A 22,431-nucleotide genomic window follows, 5' to 3' on the forward strand; every position below is an offset into this window, starting at 1 on the left:
CGGTGAGATAATAGCTGTGGAGTGCTGGCAAAAAAACAGTGATTTGTTCTCATTCAGACATAAGAACAGAAGTGTTACAATGTTATACAATGCCTGGTTCATAGTGTTCCAGTTCATCCCAAAGGTGTTGGAGGGGGTTGAGGTCTGGGCTCTGTGTTTTTGACACCAAAGTCTGAGAACCATGTATAAGTGGATCTCACTTTGTGCACGGGAGCATTGTCATGTTGAAACAGAAAAGGCCTTCCCTTGCATATAAAATATCTTTGTATGCAACTGGAACTTAGGGGTCTTGCCCAAACCACAAAGAGTAGGTACACATAATAAGCATGTCGATACTTTGTGATACCACATACTTTTGGCCATACAGTGAAACAGGAGTGAAAAATGCTACCACTAAATTGATGGACAATTTTTACAGGTTTTTAATACAGAGGTTGACACTTAATATCTGTATTAATGTATTCTGATGTTGATTAAGCCTATTTTCATCAGTAATGTGTAAAACTATTAGTAACAACCTTAACTTCTCAACTTCTGTAATTATGCATCTTAGCATACAGGTCAGTACCACTTTGTGATGCAGCACCATTTAAGGATTTATAGACTGCAATTTTTGTCTTTACCAATGGTAAATATAGTGTTACTACTAATTTATAATTTAAAGAGTTATAAGCCATTAATAAGTGTCTTTTTAGCTAGTGCCTCAGTTAATGAGGAATCGACAGTCTGACACTTTTGAAAAAGGGCTGCACATGTGGACCATAATCCATTTATAAACAGCTTATTAGTATAGCCTTAATAGATTATTGTAAGAATTGTAAGAACTTGATAAATTATGTATTAACATTCATAAATGCAAACATGATAACCTATTAGGTAGTGACAGACACATTTACTAATATGTTTTGGTAATAACATTGCTGCATGTTTCTATTGAGTGGAAATGCAGTCCTAAATGTGGATTCCAAAATATATCCAGGTTTCTCAAAATCATTATGGTTCTTACTATAATCTATAAAGTTAAGGTCCCCCTAATCAATAAACATTGTAGATTTATACTCCGTATTCTTTTTGTACAGATTATTTAATGATGTATTATTTTTGAAGATGTATTATTATTTTATTGAAATGGTTGCTCTTACTTTTTTTATGTATGAATTCTGCTAGAATGGTTGTGGGTTGGCGTGGTTTCCCACCCCACAGTTCCGATGGCTGCAGCAGGGGTCAGTTGCGCAACCCTCTCTCCCAAGGTGAAGGTTGGGTGGGCGTTCTCGCACCAGCAAGTAACTAAGGGCTACCTGATTGATCCTCTCAAAAGGAATTCATTTCCTCCCTGCGTGGCCATGGAGGCGAACCCACAGGCCGGAGGAGCACCATCAAGAAGCCAGCCAGCATGGGCCCTAGGATGGCAAGTCACGATTGCCAATCAATCAGTGGAACAACTATTTTCATCCAAAGGGCGGGAAAGATGCTTGAGCCCAAGGGGTCTGGCCTCCCCAGTCCTGCCGAAACACTTACAAAATTTCCAGGCAGTATTTTGTATCCCTGGTACACTAAACACTACTTAAAGTCATATAACTGACATGAGAAGACAAAGAACACTGGACATCAGACAAAAAAAAACCTTACACCATGGCACCTGTTAACATTGTAGATTTATATTCTGTATTTTTGTTGTCAGGATTGTTTAGCAATTTCTTCTTCTTCTTTTTTTTTTGATTTATTTTTGGACATTTATTTGCCTTTATTTGAAAGTACATGCATACAGGCCAACAGGAAAAATACTCAGACCTCCTTTGTGTTTTGTCATTTTAATAAAAGCAGAGTTGAAATAAAATATACACATATGTAGGAGAAGTCAGGGTACAACAGGTAGATGGGCTTTATTTTAGCAAAGTTATGACATTGCAAAATTCAAAAACTGTCAAAAGGACAGACTTGGTAGTTGTAGTGTTAAAGAGCTGTAGCTAAAAAGTACCATACTAGTGAAGGATTTCCCACAACATGGCAACCCAAAAGGCTTATTAATTCCTTATAAATTATCAATCAGTTGTAAGTTACCGTTCCAATAATTACAGTTTATAAAGCATTTACAAATGGTGCCCTGGTTATCCCTAAGGGAAAGTGTCATACAATCTTGTTGGCTTTCCCTGATAGATGTGGCTGGTTGTGTACTTTTTCCTCAGGACAAAACTGCCACTGTTAGGTCTGTTTACACCAGGGGCTTGTTTTGCGTCAACAGACAAACACAGGTCTACAGTTGAAACAAAAGGTTACACCTGAAAAAAAAAAGAAAAGTAAACTACTGCATGAACAGTGATGCAATAGCATGAGAAGAATTAAACCATGGTGGTATTAATGTTTCCGTCACATGTCCAATCTCCATCAGCAGTGTGTCACTCCAAACTATAACAGTAGTATAATGTGTGGAGAGCTTTTTGTAGTTGTAATACAGCAAACTGCAAATGATTTTCCTCCTAAAATTAAAGTGAAACTAATGATTGAACCATTTATAGCCTACAGGCTCAAGATCAGGGTAAACCAAGGCATTTTGGATAAAAATACTCGAAATCCAGATGTTTTGCTCATGGAATGACAGCTGCTAACACCCACTTGCACTCTGTGGCTATACAGCGTTGTGAGCGAATGAACTGAGCCAAAGAGTGGATAAACTACAGCCAGCAGATATATAATAAAGTGTTGATATCAGTGACATTCAGCAGGTGAACATCTACAGTGCTGAACAGTTGCCTCATAGCTTGAAACAGTCATCCAACACTCTGTATTATCTTGTTAGTTACAATATATGTTTAAATATAAAATATGTTTAAGAACTCATTATATAAGTTCAGTGCAGTTTTCAATGCATTGTTCAGGTTTTGATTATATGGGTTCAACTAGCTGTGCATAACTTGCAATATGTCTATCCCTATACCATATACACAAAATAGAACAACTGTAAATAACTGTGGTAAAGCCTAAATGTGATCACGTGATACTCCCTGGAAAAAGAGATGATTGCACCTTCCTGAATAAATATGAAGGAAAGCAGCTGTTAACATTTCTCTATCGTAGATGGAAAGACATTCTCTCTTAGACAGACAGACTTCCAAATAGTTGTATCTGTGCTGAAGGAGTGTGATGCTCCACACTGTATGGGAGAAGAAAGCACTGTATAAGATACCAGGATGAGAAATGAAAACACAAACTTTGTTTTTTTTAGATTTATTTTTTTAATTCAGAGAGGAAATAACTACTCAAGTGATAACAGTAAAACATTAAACTGTAACAAAACAAACAAAAAGAAGTTCCACTCCAGAGTGCCTTGGCCTGTTGCTGGGCATGATCTCCTGGGGTTGACAACGAAGGCTGTAGCAGAGGTCCACATAAGTTAGCAGCTGGCATAGCGGGACCTGGAGGAGGGAAGGCTAAGGGTCCTGCAATAGGCACAAGCTGAGGCTGGAGTGACTGATGACAAAGGTAACCTGGAAGCTTGGGCAGGTCACACTGGGCTGCAGTAGATGAGAAGGTGGCAGGCCAGGCCTGCAGGTTGGAGCAGTTTAAGGACTGAAAACCGTCAGCAATGTAGGCTGGCGCAGCCACCATTGAAGGAGCAGAAGACTGGAACTGACTCTAAGACTGGGGGGAATAAAAACAATCAACAAATCTTTGAACCCTTTGTAGGTCTAATCAACCATTTGGTAGAGGTCACTTTGTGTCATGATATCTAGTCAAAAACAAAATCTATTTGGGTTTTTTTTTAAAGTTTTGAACAAATGAGGTCTGTAGAGGTCTGTAAAACATAAAATCTAGGGTCAATGAGAAAAAAAATCCATGTTTTATGTTGTAATGGACTAAAAGAGGTAGGAAAAGCAAATAAATTATTTTTTAAATTCCTGGTGTGACCTATAAAGGGTTAAAAGAGAGTTTCTAACATCCATTATTAGAAGATGATCTAACAAAATACACAACAATGGTTTGTTGATTTCAGTTGCTAATAAATTCATACCATAATTTGTGCTTTTGATGGATTAGGCTTGGCTCAACTCTGTTGAAAGAGTTTGGAGGCTGCTGTGAGGCCGTGCATGGAACATTCTGTCTCTCAGCATCATGATCCCTATCTGGGGAGTCAAAATAGAGCAAAAACAAATATCTTTATTACAATCCAGAGAGAGAAAAAATATTTGAATTACAGATTTTAAATTGCTGAAAATACTTTTAAACTGCTCACAGTTTCCAAACCAACCTGATTTCACATTAACAAACATCAAAATGCATTAAACAGTTTGACCACAACCGGTCTGAACAAAATAGAAAATAAATAAAAATCCTACACCAGATTAAACTGGCATCACCTATGAATCAGTTTTATATCCTTGCCACATTTTTCATTACACAATAGTATGTTCAGATGCTTACAGCTAGCTTATTATATATATTAATGAATATGAATATATTTCTTTATGATTGGTTAAGAACGTTCAATAAATTCTATTCTCCAACGGTGACACCATGTTCAGCTGCTGGTCTTCCAGTCAGTCATTCCCTTCCCTCAGTCACTAACTTTCACTGTCATCAAATCAAATCAAGCACTATCTGGCTGATAGTGGTTCCTGTTCTAATTTATAGCTGTGCCCTTCATGACAAGCCAATGTCCATTAGTGCTTAATTGACAGTTTTGTTCAGACTGTAAACATTTGTTTGTCTGTTAACACAAAACTGGCCCTGGTGTAAACAGACAAAACAGCAACTGTTTTATCCTGAGGATAAAATAAATAAAATCAGCTGCATGCATCAGGGAAAGCCAAGATAATGTTCTTACACTTTCCCTTAGGGACACTTAGGGCACCATTTATGAATGCTTTATAATCTGTAATTATTATCTTTATTAATGACTAATAAATAATTCACTAATAAAGGATCAGTTATTAGGCATTAATAAGCCTTTCAGGTTGCCAGGTTGTGGGAAATGCTTCTCTAGCATGGCACTTTTTAGCTATAGCTAACAGTCCATTGGTGAGGTCCCCCTAATCAATTAGGGGGACCTCACCAATACACTGTTTGACCACCTACCTTCTGGAAAAGGGCTGCAGGGAATCTGGACCAAAATCCATTTATGAAAGCTTATTAACTTTTACAACTGCAGACTTTATGGATTATAGTAAGAACCATAATGATTTATTAACATTAAATTCACCTTACCACAGTTTCACACTCTGTGACTCACATTACCACAGTGTCTGTCCTGATGTGGTCAACGCACTTGGCAAATCTATTCAGATAACTGTTACTGGATTGGTGAAGGTATACCCCAGTGTGACAAATGTCAGTACAATGCCAGTGTACTGCTTCTCTACAGTTCAAAACACATTTCAAACTATTTATTATTTTGCTGGATATTTCTTTTTAATCTGTAAATATTCAATATTGTTTGTGAAAGTAGTTTGTTTTACGTGGTATTGACTTTTCACACAGCTTGATGACAACATCTTTAAGCTTAGCATGATTAAACTGTTACACAATACTACATAGTATGACATGGATGTGAATATTAATGTATATGTGGTCTGAATATGATGAATAAAACACTTTTCATGAATCCTGCTGTAATGAGGGACTACTTTCTCATTTGTAACTTACAACTTTACTTTAGGGGGATATGATGAAGTAATTGGGGACTACTTACTGTAGTAACAACTCAGTATTATGTAACACTTTACAATACTATACAAAAACAGTAACTTATTATTAGGTAACTAGTAATGAATCAGTCTCACTAGTGTTGTTCTGCTCAGAAGCTGGTTCAGTGTTAGTCAGTAAAGACTCATGAACAATCCACAGATGTTCATGAATTAATCATTACCTTGTGATTGATTAGTATAGGATCTCCCAATCTGTTCTCTAGTAAACCTGTATCTACTACATACTCCTCCATTAGGAATTATTAGGGAAGTACTTGTTAACAATTAATTATCACGTAACTCTTGATTCATTCCTCACATCGTTTCTCAATACCTAATCATTAACTATTCATATACTCATCTCACTGAAATGTGATTAGGTAACTACTCAAAATTGTGTGAACTTTATTGTAAAGTGTTATCAAACTTTTTTTCATTTTGCAGAGACATTTTTTCTTTTTTACATCTTGGAAGAGAAATATTTAATGAATTTCAAAGTGTAGAAAAAAGTTTTTGCCTTCATATTTTTTAATCAAACATTTTTAGAGCAACATCATGCAGTTTCAGGATCCAAACTTTCTTTAGATCACGACTAGCGTTAAGATAATATGAAGTGCTTGCAGGAAACCTCAAACATCCAAACTTGCAAGATGGCACAGTGGTTCGGGGATTGTTTTTTCTGTGCAAATGTTTCAAAGGAATACCTTTTGCTTCCAAGAGTGAAATAACGGCTGATGTCTCTTTCGAAGATATGTGAACAATGATGGAAATGTGTTGTAAAATGTTATTACAGTGAAATATGACAAGTCACACAGGGAACTACAAGTGTTAACATTTATTTGAAAAGTGTGGCAGTACAAGATCCAGTCCATGATGTATTCATTAGGTTCACCCCACCAGCAAAACTGGTTATATTACCAAAAGTATGTGGACAATTGAACAGGACACCCAAATATGATTATTAAATATCAAACTACAAAAATTATAACATTACCCATTACAATACTAAAGGGTCTAGTCCAAGCCACAAAAAACAACCCCAGACAAAAAGTACACATACAGATAGGGGTGTCCACTTACTTTTGACCATACAGTGAAAAACACAAGTTTGAAAAGTACTTTCATTTAAACTGACTGAGAGGTTTTATAGTTTTTTAATACAGCAGTTAACACCTGAATTAATGTTTTCTGATACTGTTAAAAATTATTTACACCACCAAGTTTTGAAACAGTGAGTGAAATTAACATTAACCTGGAAATGGGTTGTCATGTCTGCTTGAGGAAACAAGTCACTGTGCCTTTGATACAGATAAGCAAACGGTGCAATGATGATCATGATTTGGAGCAGATTGCACTCCACAAGGCAATTCTTCATTTTACAGATATCTATAAATCTGTAAATCTGAAACATTGATTTATCCAACTACCTGTTAAGATTGCATTTATTTACAGTCAACTGCAGTAAGTTTGTGATCACACCTGAAGTCATTCTTGTCTTGCCCTGACATGTTAGGATAGTTTGTTCACCCCCTGGCTTCAACTTTATCCCCAGGACAAAACATTCTCGTCAATGTACCGGGCCCACCCTTTTGTAAACAGACAAACTAAACCAAAAGTTTACTGTTTGAAAAAAACAAACATATTATTTAGTTTAGCAAACGGAATTAGAATATTTGTTATTCATGTTATTTAGTGTAGCAACCAAAATTAGACTATGTCCTCAATGAGACCTCATATGTGCATTAATGGTTTGGTTAATGCTGCCAACTTGCTCCTAAATACCACAGCTATGAGTGCAAGATGCACTATCAGCTGGATAGTGATTTAGCAGCGGATTAAAATTTATTGAAGAAAAAAACAAACAACGCCATACAGGGCCCAGTCTGTAGCTTTTCTGGAGGTTTTGATTTTCTTCAATTTCCATTTTGTCTATGTACTTAAGGGCCCTCTCGTTAATGTTGGATATAAGTTAAGATTAACAGTTCATTCTTGACTTCTAAATGACAAAAAGTTTCACCACAGGGTCCATTGTGGAAATCAAACCATCCAAGTGAATAAACAGCAGTTTAATAATGGCCTGTTTGATTGAAGCGGTTGTAAGCTGACTCTGGTGACAGCATGTATTTTAACATTTACATCAAATGACATGGTCTACAACAGCTGGCATATTAGCCCACATATTAGAAACAATTCAAATTAGGTGAAATTGTTCATCAGCAATGTATTACAATACAGAGTTCAGAAACTAAAGGCCTAAATCCAAAGGTGTGGCCAATGTGTGCTGAAAATAATGTAATACTAACCATTCTAAACTGTAAACTTTTAGACTTATACTTTAAAAAAACGGTATGGGTTTTTTACTATTGCTATCTAAAGGGAAGTAGCCTTTTTTCAAAATTTTTTTTTTATCAAATAGTCTAACATTAAATAAACATAATAGCCTGTCCGGCGCATGCGCAGTGATAACCACAGAGGACCATGGTTTAGCTTCACGTGGGCTCCTGTTACAGGGCGGTGCTCGTGGTGCGAAGTCAAACAAACTACCCACGAGCCGGTACACCCTACAATCCCATTGGCTTGCGTCACGGCGAGTCACCTACGTCAGCAGCGTCCATTCGCTATAATATGAAGCAGCACGGGTGGCTGTTAGATATCGACCAAGTGTCAAATCTTTGTCGTCACTCACACTGCCACATTTTTTAGAAACGCGTTAATAGTTTTACTTGTGGCACACGATGGCAGCTGACATGCAGAACATTAAAGAGGGATGGTTCACGGAAACCAGCCCGTTGTGGCCTGGGCAAGCCACCAGCTTCCAAATAGAGGAGGTCCTCCACCACAAGAAATCCAAATTTCAAGATGTTATGGTTTTCAAGAGGTGGGTACTTTTTAGCTACACATCGCTGCTAGCCATTAGCGTCTACTAGAAATGAATGAGCAACTTCAAAGCTTGAGAAGTTTCTCCAGCTAACAAACCAGTTAACTCTGTTTCTTTTTAACGTTGTCTCGAGTTTGAGTTTACTAACAAACGAGCTAGGTAACACTGCCAAATTCGATAACAGTCCCATTGTTGTTGTGTTATTTTAAGTATGGTAGCAATCGTGTAAACATGCTGGGGTTTCCACGTTTTCAAATGTGCTTCTCATCTCTCTTCAGTAAAGCCTATGGGAACGTCTTGGTGCTGGATGGAGTGGTCCAGTGCACCGAGAGGGATGAGTTTGCCTACCAAGAGATGATTGCCTACCTTCCCCTGTGTAGCCACCCTAGTCCCAAGAAGGTGAGTACACAGATTTGTTGTTGAGGAGATTCATAATACTTGTAGCATGGCTACACTGAGTTGAGTCACGTTTCCTGCAATGACAGACAACTTTTCTCTGTCAACAGGTGCTGATCATTGGGGGTGGAGATGGTGGAGTCCTCAGGGAAGTGGTGAAGCATCCACTGGTGGAGTCAGTGGTGCAGTGTGAGATCGATGAGGTCAGAGCAACAACACTAACAAAAAACATCTAGCTTCATTCTACAGATAATACTCAGTAATTACTCTTGCTCTTCATTAATGTGATGCCTGCTCACATCATTGTTGATGTTGTCCGCTGTGTAGGATGTCATTAATGTGTCGAAGAAGTTCCTGCCAGGGATGGCCACAGGCTTTTTCAGTCCCAAGCTTACCCTTCATGTTGGAGACGGCTTCGAATTCATGAAGCAGAACCAGGATGCTTTCGACGTCATCATAACTGATTCCTCAGACCCTGTCGGTAAGAGCCACTTTGTCAGTGTTATAAAAGACAGATTATTATACAACCCTGATTCCAAAAAAGTAAATGTAGATAAAAACAGAATGCAATTATTTGCAAATCTCATAAAACCATATTATATTCACAATAGAACATAGAAAACATATCAAATGTTAAAAGTGACAAATTGTACCATTTTAAGAAAAAATTAAGGCAATTTTGAATTTGATGGCAGCAACACGTCTCAAAAAAGTTGGGACAGGGCCATGTTTACCACTGTGTAGCATCCCCTCTTCTTTTAACAACAGTCTGTAAACATCTGGGTGGGAACTGAGCAGACCAGCTGGAATTTTTGGAATGGAATGTTATCCCATTCTTATCTGATATAGGATTCAAGCTGCTCAACAGTCCCCAGTCTCCTTTGTCGTATTTTTCATGATGCACCAAATGTTTTCGATTGGTGAAAGGTCTGGACTGCAGGCAGGTCAGCACCTGGTCTCTTCTTCCACAAAGCCATGCTGATGTAATAGATGCAGTATTCAGTTTAGCATTGTCTTGCTGAAATACACAAGGCCTTCCCTGAAAAAGATGTCACCTGGATGGGAGCATATGTTGCTATAAAATCTGTGTATACCTTTCAGCATTGATGGTGCCTTTCTAGATGTGCAAGCTGCCCATGCCATAGGCACTAATGCACCCCCAGACCATCAGAGATGTGGGCTTTTTGACTGAGCACTGATAACAAGTCGGATGGTCTCCCCCTATCTAGTCTGGAGGATGCAGCATCCATGATTTCACGGGCATACAATATAGATTTTCGGCCATGTCCCTTGCACACAGAGATTTCTCCAGATTTTCAGAATCTTTTGATGATATTATGTAATTTAGATGATGAGATATTCAAAGTCTTTGCAATTTTACAATGAGGAATGTTTTTCTGAAATTGTTCCACAATTTGTAGACGTAGTTTTTCGTAGATTGGTGAACATCTGCCCATCTTTACTTCTGAGAGACTCTGCCTCTCTGAGATGCTGCTTTTATACCCAGTCATGTTACTGACCTGTTGCCAATTAACCTAATTAGTTGCAAAATGTTCTTCCAGTTGTTTCTTTTTAGTAACACTTACTTTTCCAGCCTTTTGTTGCCCCTGTCCCAACTTTTTTGAGACATGTTGCTGCCATCAAATTCAAAATGAGCTAATATTTTTCACGAAACAGTATAATTTCTCACTTTCAACATTTGATATGTTTTCCATGTTCTATTGTGATTAAAATATGGTTTTATGAGATTTGTAAATCATTACATTCTGTTATTATTTGCATTTTACACAGCGTCCCAACTTTGTTGGAATTGGGGTTGTAGGTGGCAGTCCTATTCTACATTGTGTCTTTTTGTTTCAGGTCCCGCTGAGAGTTTGTTCAAGGAGTCTTACTATCAGCTGATGAAGACGGCATTGAGAAAGGGTGGAATTATTTGCTCCCAGGGTAACTTTGTATTTTATTACAGTTTTCTGTTCAGAGTTGTAGAAACACTGAGTATTTTAGTTATGTGCTGACTTGAGGAGAAGTCACAACTATTCTACTAGGGACAATTTACACTCCTTTATCCAAGTCTACTAAAAAGCACCGGTTATTATTGATGACTTTTATTAACTCTGGAGCTGTTATGTTCCCATTTTTATAGGCTGTCTTTCAAGTACCTCCATGATGGAACAATGCCAGAAAAGGTAGACATGAAATGAACATGCCCTTTTGTGTGCTCTCAATTTCACAGGAGAGAGTCTATGGCTCCATTTGGACCTGATAAAGGAGATGCAAACCTTCAGCAAGACCCTATTCCCTGTGGTGGACTACGCCTACAGCACCATTCCAAGTTATCCCAGTGGCCAAATTGGATTCATGCTCTGCAGTAAAAATCCTGTAAGTGTGCTTGTTATTCTCGTCTGTTTGTTGTCAGATTACTTGTAAATGCCAGTAGCTTATTTTAAAAACAATAAATTGTCTGCTGATTCTCTGTGATTAGTAATGGCTATCAAATCACTTAAGTCTCTGTTTACTTTTGATTCAGGAAACAAACTTCCGAGTGCCATTGAACGAATTGTCACAAGAAGAGCGAGAAAACATGAAACTTCGGTATTACAACCCAGAAATTCACAAAGCATCATTCGTCCTTCCTGAGTTCATGAGAAAGGTAAATGTTAAAATTATTGTTTATAGTTTATTTTTATGCAATAAGTACTTGATTAATACAATTCAGAACTGTTTTGCTACTTTTCACTGAGCTTCTTCTTGGCCATTGACAGGTACTCTCTGAAGCATGACCAGCAACAGCAGATGCCACTGTTCATCCTCTACCTGGCCCTCAGACCACAGTCATACAACCTTGTTCTACAGCTTCTTCACCTCCTCAATAATGGTCACCATTCAGCTCCACTAAAGAGATTCGCCTCCTGTTGATTTTATGTGTAGGTGGACACTAATGATCAGTGGGTAGGAACATGCTGAGTTATACTGAGAAAGTTCTGATGTTTTTCCTCCTTCCAGTCCTACAAGCTCGTAGTGTTTATTTATTTTTCTCAAGTATTTGGTTTTTCACTTGTACTCTCTGTAATTGTCTTATCAGCATTGTGTGAAGAGCAGTTTAATGGGTTAGGCTGAGTGGGAAGAGCTTTGCCATCAAATCTGACCTCACTCTGAAACAATGTACTGTTTATTGGATTCACTGCATCTACACAGTGTGCAATATATATTGCACACTATATATATATATATATATATATATATATATATATATATATATATATATATATATATATATATATATATATATATATATATATATATTACATACAACATAGAGTAAGTAAATGTAATGTATTGCTGGGATTTTATTGGTAATGGTTCATTTCCATTTGTGCTCATAGGAAAATACACACTTGCCATCTGTCATGGTGGTATATTCAGCATATGGTGTCCTCTACACAAACATGTACCCTATAGTGCCTGAAATTGGTTGTTCATTGTTGCAAAAGAAAACGTTCTTTGTCTATCATACCGTACCAGGCAGGTAGTTTCTGAGATGAAAGCTTGAGTCTCAAGAGTTGACAAAATTGTCCCTTTAAAATATCAGTGAAGATTAAATCAATGTAATTCATGCTCAACTGTGAGTAAGTTAATAAGTTTGACATGAAATACTTCAATGTTACTGTTACAATTCAAATTTTGTTAAATTAAGTATGAAGTTGAACCGTTTGTGATGCAAGAAATGTCTTAAAGATGCAACTTCATTATGCAATTGTAACTTGCAGTATTGGGTATTGACTAGCTTACTGGTAGTAAGCTTGTGCTGTATTAAGCCTGTATGCTCAGTCTTACTGCAGGCTGCTGTTAATTTCAATTAATGAAAATCTTGTGTTTCAGTGCAGTTTGTTTAGCTAATATCAAACATCTTATGTTGTGATCTATTAGTTGTCAAAAACACATTGAATCTTTGTTGAAAAATGGTGTCATACCTGAGTATTTGTTTTGATAAGAATTATGAACTGTAATAAATTGGTAACATAAAATGGTTGAGGTCTTTGTGTGTTTACTCATGCATCTGCTTTACTCTGCACAAAATAACAACTTGATGTAAGTCCACATTTTAATTCATGTAGTTCTGGTTTCAAATTGCGTTATCTTTAAATGGTGGTACTTAAAAATATTTTATAACAGGAAAATTATTCTGTGCTAGTTTTACACTGGTTGGCTATGGAAAAAAGTTAGGAATTATCTACAAGCTTTTATCTTTGCTACGTCACTTTACCACGAATTACAGGTCAATATGTGACTTATGACCAAAAGAGCTATTTCAGCTGCTGCTCCCTGCAAATGATAAATCCTGAACATTGTTATACTGGTGAAATCCAATCGTAGTGTCACTATCCAGACACAAGATGGCATCCTTTAATCTGTTATGGCAATTTCACCTACTGTAGAAGTGTAAAGGAACGCATTAAAATAACAGTTAGCCGAAGTTGACTAAATCCATATTCAGATAAATCTTTATAAAGTAGGATTCATTGGAACTGCTCCATGTCCTAATTAAATTGTTCAGTCTGTTATGCAACTTGAAGCGTCACTCTTACCCTCAATTGCATCAACTCTAGTTATTGTGTAAGACCTTAGTGTACACTGGTTTTTCTATTAAAATTTTACCAACCTTCTACAATGCAGCACACTAATGTCATACTGCCTGTACAGGGCTGTTTGATGGTGTTACTGTTAACATTGTTTATACCCACAGTATATGTCAATTTTCATTCGTTTAGCCCATTATCACAAATCACACATTTGTGGGCTTTACTTTCTTTACAACAATGACACATCCTCTGTACTTTAGACCCTCTATTCAAATAAGGAAATCTCCCTGGAAAAAAATAAACCTTTAACTGGGAAAAAATGGAGGAATGTAATGAAGAGGATGCCAACAGAGGATTCCAGGTGACACCAGAACAAAATAGGACCTGAGTCACGAGATCTTGATCACCATGGAGGCCTGTCAGGTGGACAGACTACACGTGCACACAGGGGAAACTCACATCACACCGTTGACATATACGGAAGAAGACAAGGAAGACATTATTCACACAGGAGAGAAAGAAGGATAAAGACATCATTCACAGAGACAGACATGAGGTGAAGTTGAACTCCTGCAGGATGGGGAACTAGATCCACAGCCTCAAGAAATGGCACAGACAGTCAGGGAAGCAGAGCCGTTCCAGAATAGGTGCTGGTCCAGCAAGAGAGAGACAAGAGAGGACAGAGGAAGAAAGGAGAAAATAAGGAGAGAGAGAGAGAGAGAGAGAGAGAGAGAGAGAGAGAGAGAGAGAGAGAGAGAGAGAGAGAGAGAGAGAGAGAGAGGAATAGAAGAGAGATTCACACACAACTCTGATGCTCATATGCTTGTGGAACAAATCCACTGAGGGTTAGAGAGCTGCAATGGTTATCAAAACACTTGCAATAATCCATAATTGCCTGTCTTCTGGCAATAAATAAATGGATGAGCAATAACTTCTTAAAATCTGAGATCATTCTAGTTGGCCCCAAGACTAAAAAAGAAAGAAAGAAACACACTGTACAATAATCTGGGGGAAATTAACTCCATGGATTAAATCATGAAGGTAACAAGTCTTGATTCACATTTAAACTTCAGGTCTAATATTAACAGGGTGACGAAAACATTTTTTTTTCACCTCAGAAACATAGCTAAAGTGTGATTAAATTATGCTTTTATCTCATGCCGACTTGCTTACTGTAATGTACTTTTTTTTTGGCCTCCCGAGAAAAAAAACACTGAGAGGCTTCCGCTCATTCAAAAGTCTGCAGCTTGGCTATTAACAAGAACTATGAGGAGAAAACACATTAGTCCAGTTTTATCTGCTCTGCACTTGCTTCCTGTAAGAATTCAGAATTTACTTTAAGGTCCTCCTCCTTACATACAAAGCCCTTAATGAGCTAGGACCAGGCTACATGGCTAACTCCCTTGTTAAATGTTTGCGATGTAACACTGCAATCATCTGCTGCTGATTTATTGGAGGTTTCCAGCAAGAGCAGAAAGAAAATTGGGGATGCAGCCTTTGTCAATTATACCCATAGACTGTATATAAAATGGACGTAACATCCGTGACGTCACCCATTGGTTTGTGGACTGCTGCTTCGAAGCGAATAGTTTCAGATCTGAGCAGCGCCATTTTGAAAATTTCCGTTGCATGCCGGGTAAAAAAACCCCACGGATTCTACTTATATGGGCATCAGGAGGCGCAAGAGGCGCCCTCCTGAACCTGTGAACCAATCAACCTGTCAATCACGACGTAGCCACGCCCTAATGCATACCCTGCTTTATCGTCAAATATAAAATCAGGGAGGCCAAAATTTCACAAATGAACATCATACTGCATTGAATGAGGCTTTAAACTAGCGATTGAGACCATAAACACATTTTGAAAACGTTTACTGAGGTTAGAAATCAAGTGAGAAGTTGGTTAATTCTCCATTGACTTGTATAGAGACGGAAGTCCTTTTGACACCAAAACGGTCGCCCCCTGGTGGCCTTTTAATAGAATGCAGTTTTAAGTTACTTCCGCATTCGCATCATTTCAGAGGACCAGAACTCCCCACCTGATTATACCCCAAAACTATGGAACAAACTACTGATAGATATCAGGTTAGCTAGTTCACTAAATATTTTTAAGAGAAAGCTAAAAACGTATGCGTAGTAAATTCAGCTCAATTAAAGGCAACTATAATTGTAAGTTCAGATTTAAAGGACTTAACAGAGTAAAATTGTATGACACTGGCAGGTTATTTCATTAAAATGGTCCGATAGGAAAAGGTCCTGCCACCTGCTGACTTCTTTTTAAAGGACCAGTGTGTAGGATTTAGTGCCATCTAGCAGTGAGGTTGCAGATTGCAACCACTGAATACACCACCCTTGTCCCTCCCCTTCCAAGTGTGTAGGAGAACCAACAGTGACCATGAAAAAATAACAAAAACACAAAAGGCCCACTCTAGAGCCAGTGTTTGGTCTGTCTGTTCTTGGTTACTGTAGAAATATGGCGGTGCAACATGGCGGGCTCAGTGGAAGAGGACCTGCTCCCTATGTGTATATATAAATTCTACACACTGCACCTTTAACTTTGGTTAAACCCAGGAGGCCTCCATTTTGAGAGTGGAGATGGAATATAAGCTATGATGGGGCATGCCCATTTAGGCTTTTTATATGTCAGCAGAAATACCTTAAAGTCTGATCTAACATGGATATGAAGCCAATGAAGGGAGTCTAGAACATATCATAAAGTTGTATTTAAAATTCTTATCTAAGTCGAGAGACAGATTTCCTCACCTGTCCAGTTTTACTTAATAGATAACACTCATTTAACATTAAATCCTCAGATGAGCTTTGAGTCAGTGTTCTTTGTGGTCCCTTGAGAGAGATGTCTAGGTGGTGCTAAAAGCAATATGTGAAGTAGATGTAGTGGAAATGAAGACTTCCACGCACAATAATAAGATCTGGGAGCACCTATACCAGTTGTCATGCTGATGTTTTCCACTGTTTGAAGTCTTGTGTGGGGCTGGATGGCAGATATTTTTAAGGGGGCTAGTTGTTGCAGATTCTTCAAACACACTGAATTGCCAGTAAAGCCGTTTCAATAGTCAGCTAATCTTTGGATTGGCTCTGGGCCCTTTTGGATCAGCAGTGTATTAAGAGGACACCTAAAAAACTGTTTTGAAAGTACAGCAAATCAATTTTGAACATATCAGCCGAGCCACACTGAAATATAAGTTTTGTATGTTCCCTGCCAGTAGCACCATCTGAAGACGTCACAACAGAAAATTCTGTTAGTGGTGTTAGTGGTGCCTTTTCAGCGATATATCTTGAGGAGATTGAGGACAACTTCTCAAACTGTTGAAACAACTTTCTCTTGGACAAGAATGTATGTTTCATGTTGTACTCAGTTTTGGTGACGAGTTTATCTCATATAGACCATTATGATTTAAAAACTCTTTTTTTTTTGCAGTAGTTTAGCTGTAGCTAACACAAATCTTTTAAGCTGTGAGCTAGATTTAGTCCTGTTATACAGCTTGGAAGGCTTCAATAATTACAAATATGGCACATAAGTCTTGATGTAAGCTTTAACATATGTCTCTGTGCAAACTCTACAAGAAAACAAGCACCCTTAGATATTAATTTGTTACACTTTTGTGAATAATACTCTACTACTAATATGTATGATGCTTCATTAAACATTTTAAGTTACTATTATATAAATCATATAAACACAGTACATGGCAAACCTCCTGAGAATATTGTGTAAATAACACTAACAATAATAATAATTGGTTAAATCCAAACAGCTTAGTCATAAGTGTGAATATAAGTGAACTGCAGCCACAGTCTACAATATATCAATTGGGATAGACTGCACTCTATGAATGAATTTTTAGACATTAATGTGACTTTTTTATATAGCATGTAGAGACAGGTGCTTAATTACAGGAAAAACTGTGTCTCAGTAATGTGTTTGGCCACCACATGCTGACAGAACAACTTTAATGCACCCCAGCATTGACCTACAGTTTATGAACTCTACTGGAGGGATGAACACCATTCCTTCAAAACATATTTCCTCATTTGGTGTTTTGATGATGGCGGCGCTGTCTGACACATCAGTCCAAAATCCTCCACAGGTATTCTATTGGTTTGAGATTTGGTGATTGCGAAGGCCATATCATATGATTCACATTATTTTCTACTCATTAAACCATTCAGTGACCTCTCGTGTCCTTTGGATGGGGGCATTGTCATCCTGGAGGGACCACTCCCGTCAGGATAGAAATGTTTCATCATAGGATAAAAGTTATTACTTAGAACAACTTTGTATTGATTTCCAGTGACCTTTCCCTCTAAGGGGATATGTAGACCAAAATCATGCCCGCAAACTGACCACCACAGCATAACAGAGCCAACAGATATCTTCACTTTAGGGGTCAAGCATTCAGACCTATACTGTTCCCTTGGTGTACGCAACACATGCCCTTACTCACTTGAATCACCAATCGTCCATATTCTGGTGAATATGGTGAGGGGACGACTCATCTAACCATAATCACTTTTTTTCCACATCTCTGTAGACAAGAGCCTATGATTTGTACACCACTGAACTCTCAAATGTGCATTCTTCTTAATAATGAGGGGTTTATGCACTGCCACCCTACTATAATAAGCCTCTCGATGTAATTGTCAATGGACTGTTGTTGCTGACAATCTGAACATGTCTTACATTGACATTATCAGTCTCAGTGATGGCCGCTCTTATTTTTTTACTTACATATCGCACCGATGAGTGATTTTCACGGTCATCAAACGTTCGCTGTTGACCACAATTTCTGACAGTTTTTGCCATAGATCTGAATGCAGATGTCACTCTAGTCATTATTCCCATTGAAACACCATCCAGCTGAGCAGTCTTTGTGACTAAGGCTCCTGCCATCTGTGCCTCATCAATGAACCCTCTTTCAAAGTCACTTAGATCTTTTCCTCTTGCCATCTTGATATAAACTCATAATCAACTAGGCTTGCTCAGCAGTTTTATACATGCCTTATAGCATGATTGGATGTTAATTGCTTAATTGTACCATGCAGCGCACCTGTTTGGAAGCATCTGAATTCATTATGTTTCTCCCCTCATTTATTCAGGTTTTTCCTTTAATTTGTCACCTGTCTGTAGTTTAAAAGCTTTTAAAAACACATTCTAGTTTGACAAGCAGCATAACTTTTGATGTAAACTAAATTTAACTTGACTCATAAAGTAAGCTTTGGCTCCTACTGGTAAAATAATTCATCAGTCTTTTCTCCAAACCTGTTTATGGTATCTATTCTAAACTAACAGCCATCGCCATTTGATTCAGAAAAGCAAATACAAATTTATGAAATTCAATTTTCTGCATTACTGATGTTAATGTAGAGAAAAGTTAAGCATCAGCTCCATCATAGTTGTAGCACTAAATTGCTGAATAAGAATGGCTCCTTTCTTTTTCTTTTTTTTCTCGACTATGTTTTCAGCAGTAGATTGCTGATGTGCATTTCCTGGAGACAGCTCCCCAAGTCATGGTGAGTGTCAGACCACCATTCGATTGTAATTTGCAGGTGTCAGAGAGCCACAAAGAAGAACTGTGAAAGGAATCAGATGTTGACAGAGTAGAGTGTCAAACACTGGGATGTGTAGGTAATCAACAACAAGTCCACTTGTAATCAGTTTTTGTTTATTTTTTTATTTTTAGAAATGTAGGAACTGTGGCCATTTTGTCTTGAGTGTTAAGGACGGTCAGAGTATATCTGGTGATATTGCACAGTTGATGAGTTATGGAATTGTCCGTCCACCTTGCTTGATGAGGTCTTGCTTGAGATTCTCTGTCATAACTGTCAATACATTAGTTACACGTTGGTGTCAAAACTTGGTTTTAGCCTGGTGACGTAGTCCCCCACTGCAGATGTTCCCTATGGTGAATCACATGAATACAACCACCTCGCAATTTGTCAAAAAGGTTAACTGTTGAATCGTTCCATTTGTTCTGTCCTGACCTCTTCATCTCCCCTCCTCTTCCACACTCACATACACATCCTCCCCCTAAACACGCGCACACATACACCCTCCGTCATACACCCACCACCCCCTACGTCAGTGGTTGACAGGGGGAGAGGCATATAAAAGAGTGAGGGACTTTGGAGGTAGAGCAGAAGAAACATCAGTGGTTTCCAAATCTTGTGACCAGCTTTCAACCAACTGCACTGCACTTTCTCCACCTCTCTTCTCTGGATCTCTGGCTGTAGTCTGAGGTGCTCAGACTCTCTCTCTCTAAAACACTCTCTCACTCACTCTTGTCTCTGTGAGCCTCCAGCTTCTCTGACAGTAACTCTGGTCCGTCACTTGCACTCCTCTCACAGCATGCAGCTCCTGGTGGTGTTAGCAGCTCTCATGGGGGTTCTGTTCAGCGTTAGAGCAGCCGCCGTGCTTCCTGTTGAGGATAGGAGCCCCATCCATGTGAACAGGGTGAGGAAAATATTATTGTTCATATCTACTTTTAATTTTCTCTGAATTTCAACTGCCATTATTAATAGATTGTCCAATTCATGGTTTGAATAATTATAATTTTAAAAAGACTGAATGTGAAATCAGCAAGTGCATGATATTTCTAATTTGCATTTGAACAAAAAATAAATAGATTTAATTTTTGTGATTCATCCAACTAATCCATACTGTCTTAAACTGAAAAGTAAATAATAATAAATAAAATAATACATAAAATAATAAATTGATTAAATAAAGTATTGAATTTTCACATTTTCCATCACTTTATAGGCACTTCATAATATGTTCTTGTTTTTTTTATTCATCCAACTAATCCATACTGTTTTAAACTGAAAAGTAAATAATAATAAATTAAATAAATACATAAAATAATAAATTGATTCAATAAAGTATTGAATTTTCACATTTTCCATCACTTTATAGGCACTTCATAATATGTTCTTGTCTATTCTGGTTTTTGGTCAGGAGTTGAGCAAAGAGCGCAAGGAGCTGATCCTGAAGCTGGTGTCTGGCTTGTTGGATGGAGCTTTGGACACCAACATGCTGCCGGGGGAAGCGGCACCTGTGGATCTTGAGGAGCCGCTGGAGTCTCGTCTGGAGGAGAGGGCTGTCTACAACAGGCTATCGCTGCCTCAGCGTGACCGCAAAGCCCCCTGTAAAAACTTCTTCTGGAAAACTTTCACCTCCTGCTAACAGTGCCCCAAACCGCCCGGCTCTGCCTGCCTACCGTACTCCTTCCTTTCCAGCTCCACATAAACTGTAGTAGACCTCAGCTGTACATATCATCTGCACCTGTCAGACATGCAGCATCGATGGACTTCACTAAGACAGTGTGTCTGTTTGAATATTAATTATTTCTGTATTTAATTATGTATACAATGTATGTATTTATGTACGCAAGTTTCTTTCAGGGTCAATAATAAAGCATGGATATAATATTTGAGATGGTAACAGTTAATTGCTTTTGTAAATTGTTTGAAAAAGAGAAAGTCATATTTCCCACATTAGATTTCATTTTAAATTGATGGCTGTATTTATTTTTATCATTAAATATCACAAATATCACATGTGGAAATAGTTTGGGGTTTGGAGTCATTATAAAAATATATTTTTACATATACTATACTATCACAGTTGTAAATGGCACATTGAAGGTACAAACACACGTTTTTCATCGCTGCACTTGAAGGGTAACACAGGTAAAATCCACATTCATAATATTGTTAGTGTACTTATTCTGTTTTTTATTTGTTGATTATTAATTGTCTTTTTAGTTTATTGGCCACAAAAATACATTTAATTTCAATACATTTCAAAACATTTAACATATCAATGAAGAAACTGAAATTAGAATAAATGTAAGGTAGACAGTGACATAATTAGATGTTTTAATTGAAATTATTATAATGATTTATTGATAAAGAATATCTTACTGGATTACTGAATTAAATCAGAATCAGGGTGTTGATGCATTACTGCTTGAAAAAAATAACAATATATATAAATATATGTTAACCCAGATAGGTGGAGCCAGTCTGCAATGTTAAAGAATTAAAAACACAGCTGCCAGACAGACAGTGGTCCTTTTTAATTCCTAGTCACATGCTGGGGGTGATGCTTCAATGACTTACCACAGGTCATTAAACAAATCAGGTAGATAGGAAAGTAAATACATCAGAGGCTTACCTCAAATTAACTGAATGATGCTGTTTGTTGGCAGCAACAGTTACAGTAAATGGAGCTGCCTCTTGTACAATAAAACACATTTTCAAAAGGAAAGCTTGGTAAAGATCAGGGCAGGTCACAAAATAAGCTTGTAGTTTTGATATGAATCTGACCTCACTGTTTGATAGTGAAAGCACAGACAAGGCTGCCGTTGCATGTTGAGATAATGAAGTGTTCCTCGTGTGACCCCATGAACCTGGTTTTCGATTCTTGCAGCAAACAAGACCGTGTGCTGACTACCAGCGGCGCCATTCCCAATCAGTCACACTACAATTACCACACACACTCACAGCCTATCTGGCATGTATGGCCATTGTGTGTGTTTTTTTTTTTTTTACCACTCACTGAGGTAAAGCATGGTACTCCACAATCAAATATTGACTTTCAAGCTGGATGCCCAATCCCTATTAGTAAACTGATGGATTTATGTTGTAAATTACATGCAGGGGAAATATCCAGCTGTTTGAGTGAGTTCAAATATGTAGAGGTTTCTATTGTTGTGACTATATACCGTGAATACTGTAGATGGCCAATAATGCAAATGAGCAAAAGCAAATGACATACACAACACAGAAGCTAGATAGTTAATCAGTGGCTTGTTATATGTGTTGTATAGTGAAATGAAAAACCAGTAATGCAGAATTTGACCCAAAAGCAAAAG

At 37.8% G+C, this 22,431-nt stretch overlaps 3 protein-coding genes across 3 annotated transcripts in view; all 3 read left to right on the forward strand.

Moving 5' to 3' along the window:
* exosc10 (exosome component 10) overlaps positions 1–22,431 on the forward strand; it is a 161,907-nt gene that overhangs the window by 12,369 nt on the left and 127,107 nt on the right. The window lies entirely within an intron of this gene.
* srm (spermidine synthase) lies at positions 8,335–12,171 on the forward strand. Its single transcript, XM_062427536.1, has 8 exons — positions 8,335–8,559; positions 8,838–8,958; positions 9,066–9,158; positions 9,283–9,436; positions 10,816–10,899; positions 11,189–11,334; positions 11,483–11,605; positions 11,718–12,171. Exons 1-8 carry the CDS (start codon positions 8,417–8,419, stop codon positions 11,733–11,735), a joined length of 882 nt encoding a protein of 293 aa, XP_062283520.1. The 5' UTR covers positions 8,335–8,416; the 3' UTR covers positions 11,736–12,171.
* LOC133988151 (somatostatin-1B-like) lies at positions 19,700–20,738 on the forward strand. The gene is made up of 2 exons (XM_062427703.1): positions 19,700–20,006; positions 20,511–20,738. The coding sequence occupies exons 1-2, from the start codon at positions 19,902–19,904 to the stop codon at positions 20,736–20,738; spliced, it is 333 nt and encodes a 110-aa protein (XP_062283687.1). The 5' UTR covers positions 19,700–19,901.

The sequence above is a fragment of the Scomber scombrus genome, chromosome 10 (assembly GCF_963691925.1).
Source record: "Scomber scombrus chromosome 10, fScoSco1.1, whole genome shotgun sequence".
Classification (NCBI taxonomy): Eukaryota; Metazoa; Chordata; class Actinopteri; order Scombriformes; family Scombridae; genus Scomber; species Scomber scombrus.